At 45.4% G+C, this 8,297-nt stretch overlaps 1 protein-coding gene across 1 annotated transcript; it reads right to left on the reverse strand.

The window, feature by feature from the left end:
* Positions 1-1,011: 1,011 nt before the first annotated feature.
* On the reverse strand, positions 1,012-7,293 carry FAM170A (family with sequence similarity 170, member A). Its single transcript, XM_005857101.2, has 6 exons — positions 7,224-7,293; positions 4,506-4,646; positions 3,053-3,749; positions 2,601-2,659; positions 1,967-2,011; positions 1,012-1,071 (listed from the first exon to the last, which is right to left on the reverse strand). Exons 1-4 carry the CDS (start codon positions 7,291-7,293, stop codon positions 2,653-2,655), a joined length of 915 nt encoding a protein of 304 aa, XP_005857163.2. The 3' UTR covers positions 1,012-1,071; positions 1,967-2,011; positions 2,601-2,652.
* Positions 7,294-8,297: the final 1,004 nt, after the last annotated feature.

Raw genomic sequence — 8,297 nt, forward strand, 5'->3', positions numbered from 1 at the left:
AAAGAAAGAATTCTTACCATTTACAAAAGCATGGATGGACCTAGAGAGCAATACAGTAGGTCCTCGGGTTACGTAGGAGATCCATTCCTATGGTGCGACGTAACATGATTTTCGCCGTAAGTTGGAACCCACCTACATAAGCACCTACATCACTCACATGGAGCACATACACAGCAGTAATGAAGTGAAACAGTAAAAAAAATGTAAAAGAAAGATAACAATTCCTGACCTTTACTTGTGGTAAATAATAAAAAACATAAAGCACATATGTAAATACGTCAAAATGAAAGAATTTTTTTTTTTTTATAAATAAGTGGGAGATGGCAACGTAACCACGAAACGACCTACATCGAGTCCGACGTAACCTGAGGACTGCCTGTATGCTAAGCGAAATAAGCCAGTCGGAGAAAGATAAGTATCATATGATCTCACTCATTTATGGAATATAATAAACAACATAAACTGATGAACAAAAATAGATCCAGAGACTTACAAGCATTGAACAGATCATTAAACCTCAGAGGAAAGGCAGGGGATGGTGAGTGGGGTGGGGAATGGGATAAGAGATCAACCAAAGGATTTGTATGCATGCATATTAGCATAACCAATGGTCACAGACAATAGGGGGGTGAGGGCTTGTGTTGGGGAGAGCCGGGGAGCAGGCTGGGAGAGGTGAATGGGGGGGAAAGGAGACTTATGTAATACTTTCAACAATAAAGAATTTTTAAAAATAAATTAAATAAATAAACAAATAAAGCCCCATGGAAGATTCCCTACACATCCTGAAAAAAAATCCATGGGACTTTGGAATTAGACTTTATTCTGCTTAAACTGGCAAAAATCTCTGAACTTCCAATTATTTCCTTCTAATTCCATCAATCCTTCCAAGGCCTGGCTTTGGCTCCCTATTCAGATTAGGAATACACATTATTCCCCCCTCACCTTTTGGACTGTGGACAGCCTCATGCATCGAAATGTCCTCAGTGCCTCCTAGATGCCTTGAGCTCCAGTGGGTGGTAGAAGTGGTGTGAAGATGAAGTTCAGAGGTGACAGGATCAAAAGCTTGAGAGGCTAGAATGAGAATTTGTTTAGAAGTTATAATATTAACGTCAGAAATGGAAATATTAGAGCTCATTGGCGCAAACTGCTAACGCAGCAATCTCCTCCCCAAATTCCTGACTGTGGTCAGATGGCTTCTTTTTGAACTTTGTAACAAAGTGTCACCATCTCAGGAGGACCCTGTTCCATGGACAGCTTCAAGACTGAGAAATTTCTCCTTTGTCTTGGGGTTTCCTTGTGAAGCCACAAATAACAGTCAGTCCTTTGTCCAGGCCAGGCCTAGGGAGGCAGGCAAACCGCCTTCCAGTCCTCTGAAGTTACCCTTCCCAGTGTTTTAAATCAGGACCCATTAGACCTGGTTTCCACAGCTCCCGCTACTTTCCAAATGCTTCATCTGAACTCAGTGTAGCTGTTGTGGTCCCTGTGAAATGTGGTTTCCAGCCTTGGAAAACAGTCACACAGAAGTCTAATCAATCCCAGGAGACTGGATACTGTTGCTTCTGGAAAAGGATGGTGGATATCTTTGGTGTTTATGGAAAACCTCATTCACAAACCACTAGAGAGACAGATGTAGATGATAGATGATAGATAGATGATGGATAGATAAAATAGCTAGATTAATTTAAGTAAAGAATATATCCACTAGGTATAGTGCCAGGTGGGTAGTAGATATATCGGGGGGAACACTTTGTAAAGTATATGATTGCCTAATCACTATGCTGTACACCTAAAACTAATACAGAATAATATTGAATTTAAACTGTAATTAAAAAATAAAAATTTTAAATATTAAAACAAAATTTTTTAATTTAAAAAATTTATCCAGGAAAGTTTTGCGAAACAGCCTTTATTACATATGATGTTTATGTGTTAGATTGAGTACTGGTCCCTTCATCTTCCTTCATACCACTGGCATTCTGTCTGCTACTATCTCCAGGGTCCTATCTTCTCCCTGGAAGTGAGAAAACAAAAGAGGCAGAAGAGGAAAAGACAAGAAGCCATATGGACTCTATTAGTCAATTACCCTCCATTTTGTCTTAAAGCTCAGAGGCCACACATACCACAATGAGTTTGTTTCCAGATCAACTACAGCAAAATAAAGGTTCTAGATTTCCAGATCACTTATTACTGACCTCATTTTCATGTATTTCTGTCTACACTTTCCATTTCCTCCCAAGGGACTCTGTCCACAGGCCATAGTGAGATCCCAGCTTAAGCCAAAGACTCTCAGCCCTGAAACCTCTGGTCCTGCTGAGCCCCCTGTCATTTCTTCAGACCACTCCTGGCCCTGGAGGGGCTGCTGGCGGTATTTCCTCTTAAGTGAGGTCCATCATGGAGACTCTGGGAGAACCCCTGTCAGAATTCTCCACTTTCTCAATAAGTAAATGGAGATCAACTCCCTGGAAGCGTTGGGTATGCCACAAGTTGGTGCAGCTCCAGCGGCACCAGGTAACCCAGTGCCGCCGTGCAGGCCCTTCCCTCAGGTTCCTCTGGGCCTTCATGACGTGGGCTCAGAAGGCTGTGCCCGCCTCAGGCCTTACCTCTCCCAAGAGGAGGCCGCACCGTCTTCCAGGATCTTCTGGCCCAGGAGTCTCAGTTGCTGTGAGGAAACCAACACAGAGGGAGACGCTTCTTAGTTAAAGAAGAAAGGTGCTCTGTTAGCCCTTGGAAATCCTCAGAACCTCCTGCAGCAGCTGAAACATTCGCGATAAATTCTCACTTACAGTCAGGACTTAATTAAATGCCTGGGCAAGAAGCAATGGGCCCAGTTTCCCACCACCACCACCCCGACCCCACCCTTCAGCTGTTCCCTGTTCTGATATAGCCCCTAACTCTCTCTAAATGAGGCAGAGGCCTGGATTGGAGAGAGGACTGGCTTGGAGACGGCACAGCTCCCTCAGCAGACCCAGCCCCTGCTCACTTCCTGTCCTCTGGAGAATGAAACATACAACCTGGACATGGGCTCCAGGATTTCCTCAAGCCAAGGTCTTACCCTGTGGGCTGCTCCTCCACATTCTGTTTTTCTTCTTGCTTCTCTTTCTTTTCATTCTTCTTCACCTCCTCCTCCTTCTTCTCCCGGATGCTCTCCGATTCCACATTGCTTCTCAGCTGAGCCATGGTGAGATGAAAGACGTGACAGCTGAAGCCCTCCCTGATCCCAAACTGCACATGCTCCTTGAGGATCTCCAAGGTGGGGAAGACCCGGCAGCAGGCCATGCACCTGAAGCCAGTCTCCATTGTAACCAGCCAGTCAGGTGTCTTGGCCCTGGGTCTCTCCTCAAATGTGGGCAACCCTGGTGGACTGTCTGGCTCTGCTCGTTCTTCATGCTCTTTCACCTCCCTGCTGGGCTCAGATAGGAGTTTTCTGGTGGACACGTCAGAGGGGGCTGTACCTACCAGCACGACCTCAGGAAGTTTCACTTCTTCCATCCTTGGCTTCTTTTTTAGTGACTCTGAGGTTTCCTCTGTCTCCCAGGAGATAGCCACACCCTTTTTCACTTGTACTTGCATGTAGTATATTTTCATGCCCCTTTCCTCTTTGTTTATATACTGAGAGATCGCACAGGTCTTATAGGATGAAGGGGACGATAAGGAAACATGTGGTAAGAGGGGAACAGCCTCCTCTTGTTCCTTAATCTGGGCTAGGGTTGATCTAAACTGGGCACTCTCTTGATGTAATCTCCGGATTCCTGGGAAAGGAAATTAGAAACATAAGAATATGTGTGGGGCATGTGGACCCTGAGGAACCAAGTATGAATATGCAGGATATAGGAGAAAGGTACTATGATGTGATGTAGTTGTGTGTTGAGCTTGGTGTTTGTTGTTTATATTGTGGGGTAGTATATCTGGTGTCATCTGTGGGCTTCTGATTTGTGTGTATAGGGATATTGGAAGGGTGCCTGTATATAGCGGTGTGGAGTATGGTGGTGAGGGCTGTGATATGTGGGATGTTGTTGGGGTGTGTGCTATGAGAGGGATGTGGGTTTGTGTTATTATTGCTGTGATATTTGTGGAATGTGGGCTGTGATGTAGGAGAATGGCATTGTGGGTCATGTGATTGGGTTTTGTGTGTGTGCTAAGAATGGATATCATGGAGTGTCGTTGTATGTGTGAGGTGTGAGGGCCTGGGCTGAGGAACTCTGTCCTTCTCTGGAAGCAAAGACAAAGCTTACATGTTCCTCTGAAGGTGCTTAATCTGGTCCCTCTGCCTATACCTCAAGCCCAGACCTTTCTGGCCCTACTCCGTTACTTCCCCACTGTGGTTGCACCAGGGCTCACCCTCTCCTATCATGAGCTCATATCCAAGATCTCCTAACCATTCTGCCATCCTCGTTAGGCTCCTTCACAGAGCCCTGATCATCTCCGATTGCCCTAGGCCTCCTCTGAGGTTCATGCTTGGCTCTATGTGCCTCCTGCCATGCACCCAAGGAGGCCCACACTCTTACCACTATGGATGAACTTGAGTGGGGAAGAAACACAGGTGAAGTATTCAGAGGCAGAGGAGATCTCCCCTACCCCTGGGTCACAGTCTCTGGCCACCTCGGTTGATCCAAGCTGAAGGGCATCCTTTTGTGACTTCGAGATTCCTGAGGAAGGTAAAAAAGCCTCAGAGATATGTTTGTGAATCATTAATCTGTCCAACAAATGTTTATTGAGTGGCTGGCTTTTGTCAGGTGCAGTGAATATACATGGCTTAGACTCTGATTCTCAGTGGTTATTCCAGTATTTAGTTATAATCAACAATTACTTTGTTAGTATCTTGTTAGGATGTAGGCCTGAGTGGTAACTGTGAATATGTCAGAGGTATGAGAGTGATATGTATCACCTAAACCTTTTTGTTGTTGTTAATCCTCAACCAAGGATATTTTTTCCATTCTTTTTTTTTTTTTTTTTTTACAGAGAGTGGAAAGGAAGGAGGGAGGGAGGAAGAGAAACATTTATGTGAGAGAGAGAGATACACTGATTGGTTGCCTCCCACACATGCCCCAACTGGTCTGGGGATGAACCTGCAAACCAGGTATATGCCCTTGCCTGGAATCAAACCCAAGGGCCAATATTCTAACTACTGTGCACCACTGACCAGGGCTCAGCTAAGCCTTTGGTAAGTGTGGGATTAGTGTGGTGACTAGGGCAGAAATGTCTGTATCTATGTTTATGGAGAGTTTGTGTGTATGGTTTGTGTCCACAACTCAGGAGTGTATGACATGTAACCTGATTATATGGTATGGTTTGTATTTATGGTATATATTCACTCATTCATTCATTCATTCATTTGCAATGTTCAATAAGCAATTACTATGTATCAGGCACTATTCCACTATTCTAGGCTTTAATAATGCTGACCATTAGAGCAAGGAAACACACAGACTACTAAACAGAAATGCAAGACGTATATAATGTGTCAGCTGGTAGTAAGCATATAAGGGTTTAGTAAACAAAAATACAGGACACCAGTTAAATTTGAATTTCAGATAAACCATGAATAATTCTTTAGTGTAAATATTCCCATGCAATATTTGGGTTCTAATATTTGGGATATACTCATACTAAAAAATTATTTGTGGGTTATCTGAAATTCAAATTTAACTGGACAGTCTGTATTTTATCTGGCAAACCTGATAAGGGTTGGTGAATCTGTTTCTTGGTGGTTTGTGCAAAGTGAGTCTGGTATTACTGTACAATGTGTTGTGTAGGTGGTGTATATGACATGTGACTGGTTCTTACAGAGGTATTTAGAGATAGTTGAAGCTACCTGTGTTTGCATGATAGCTGGATCTAATCTATATACACAACCTCCAGAGTTTGGTGTGGGAAGAGAGGATGATATACACAGGGGTTGTATGTGAACCTAATATAGGAGTGATGTGTGTATACACCTATATACTCTGTGTGTTCTTTAATAAAAAGTTGTGTGTGCAGGTGTGTAATTTTTTTCTCCATCTGAGTGTACATGTATGTGTATGAGTGACTTTCCATGGAACACCCTTCACAAGAATTCTGATTCTGAATACACTTTCACGTGTATTGAGTGTCACCAGGTCCAGGCATGATTATAGGAACCTTACCACACAGACTACACATCCGATAAGCTCTCTATCCCATTTTATCCATGGGTTCCACCACACATGCACAAAGACAAAAATATCCTGAAGTGTACAGGACAGGGATAATCATTGCCTTCTCCCTCCTGTCCCAGCTGCTATCTGAACATCTGCCTACTGGCCAGGCCTCCATTCCCAGGGCTCATCCAATGGTCTTCAGGACCCTGGGCCTCATGGAGACTGCTGGGCTCCAATTTGGGACAGAAACCTGGAGCTGGATCTCTGGAGTGGGTTCCATTCTGCCCCACCTCCTACCTGTGACACCCCCCACACACACCTTTCTCAGGACAAGCTACTAGTTTACATTTAATGCATGCAGTCACCATGTGGCCTGGGAAGTACATTCATGGCTCTCAGTGCTCCCTGCAGGGCCCTGACATTTCTCACCCTCATCCATTTGGTCTTAGTCTCTGGAAGGCCTTTCGCTCCCCTTGATCTCTGGGAAGTTCACCCCTGTGGATTCACTCCCATGGATCAACTGGTAAATTCCTCCCGCTGAAGAAATAAAATCTCCTGCTTTCAACAGGATGCCATCCCTAGACAACAATCTCCTTTCAAACAGGCATTTTACTTCTCCAGATACTTTAAACAAGGCCTTTAACTCATTGAGCTTCACTTTGCTCTTTGGTAAAATGCACAGGGCAACCCATGGATCTCTAGCAGCAGCCTTTACACACCACACCCCCCGACCCAGTGACCCCAGGGTCAGATCAAGCAAAGAGGACAGAAAGAATGGGGGCACCGAGAAAGGCTGCACCTCTGAGCCTGTACAAGCAGAACCCCAGTGGGCTCCAAGTCCAACATAGCTCCAGGCTGGCACAGCCCCAGGAGAGTGCTCAGGCCCTCAGACCGGCAGGGTGGACTTTCCATCTGCCAGGGCATCTGGCCTCCCCGTGCTAACTCACCCCAGGGGGACCCTAAAGATGGACATGGCAGCACCAGGTGATACCAGGTCTCTCCCTCCCTACTTCATAGGTGCACGTTGTCCTCTGGCCCAGCTTCTTAGAGAGGGCTCAGGCTGGCCGCCACCCTTGTGCCTCCGACAAGTTGCCCAGCACATACCTCCTCCCTTCTCGTCAGTTTCCTGGGACTCATCATTTTCCAAATGTTTCCTCTTTTGTCGTTGTTTCATACTACCAGCAAGAAGAGCCCCCTAGAAGATGCCTAACATCCAGCTCCTCCTTCTCCCTACAGGTTGGCTCTCCTTGGCTCTCAGGAAGTCCATTGAAATGATTTAGTACAGATGAAGAGGTGACTCTCTTAAATGGCTGAAGAACTCAGACCCCTCAGAGAACCCGCAGCACTGCCCAGTGCTCTCTACAGCGCAGGGCTATTAAGGTTCAAAGGTTGCCAGGCCCACAGCAGAATTCTCCGACCTCTATCATGACATCGGAGCATTCCATGGACCGAGGCCCAACAGTCCCTGTTACTGCACAGAACCCATTGTCAAGACCAATTCTTTTTCCCAGTGGAACCTCTCCCATGAATTCAACTCTTGCATGTCCAATTGTGGCAGGATATACTGAGATGTTAATCTGTTCCTGTTTCATTTTTTTTCTTCCTTATTTCACCCTTCCCCTTCTGCATTCAAGTGGGTAGCAGAGGCGGAGCATGGCAAGGCTGGAAGCAGGAACAGCAATCTTTGCTTTGTCCCTAAAGTCCTAGACTCCATAGAAAGATGGGCTGCTTGAGCAGAAACAGAACAGAAGCAGGACTTTTGAAACTAGCTGTTCCCTTCTTCCCCTGCTAGTGTTGAAACGTGCTAATTAAGTCAGGGAGAAATGTGTAGGGATCATGGAGGAGAGGCTTCTCAAGTGTGGCTGGGGGGGTAGATGTGCCAAAAACTCCAAGAGGAGATGGCTGTATTGTGCACACAAGCAGAATCTTGGCAACCTGTCCCACCCATGGCATGGGGGTCACCAAACCCAAAGGAGGTATGGCCACCAGTTGATGGGATCGAAACTACAACTGTGGACTCTAATATAAACAGTGACCATACTCTCGCCCCCAACCCTCAAGACCAGGGCCTTAAATGATTTCCAAACAGGAATGGGTAGAAATCCAAACAGGACACCTGCAGAATCAAGGCTTAAAATACAAACTAAGTGGAGTTATAAAAAAAATTTCACATTGTTT

The sequence above is a fragment of the Myotis brandtii genome, unplaced genomic scaffold, assembly GCF_000412655.1.
Source record: "Myotis brandtii unplaced genomic scaffold, ASM41265v1 scaffold1071, whole genome shotgun sequence".
In the NCBI taxonomy this organism is placed as follows: Eukaryota; Metazoa; Chordata; class Mammalia; order Chiroptera; family Vespertilionidae; genus Myotis; species Myotis brandtii.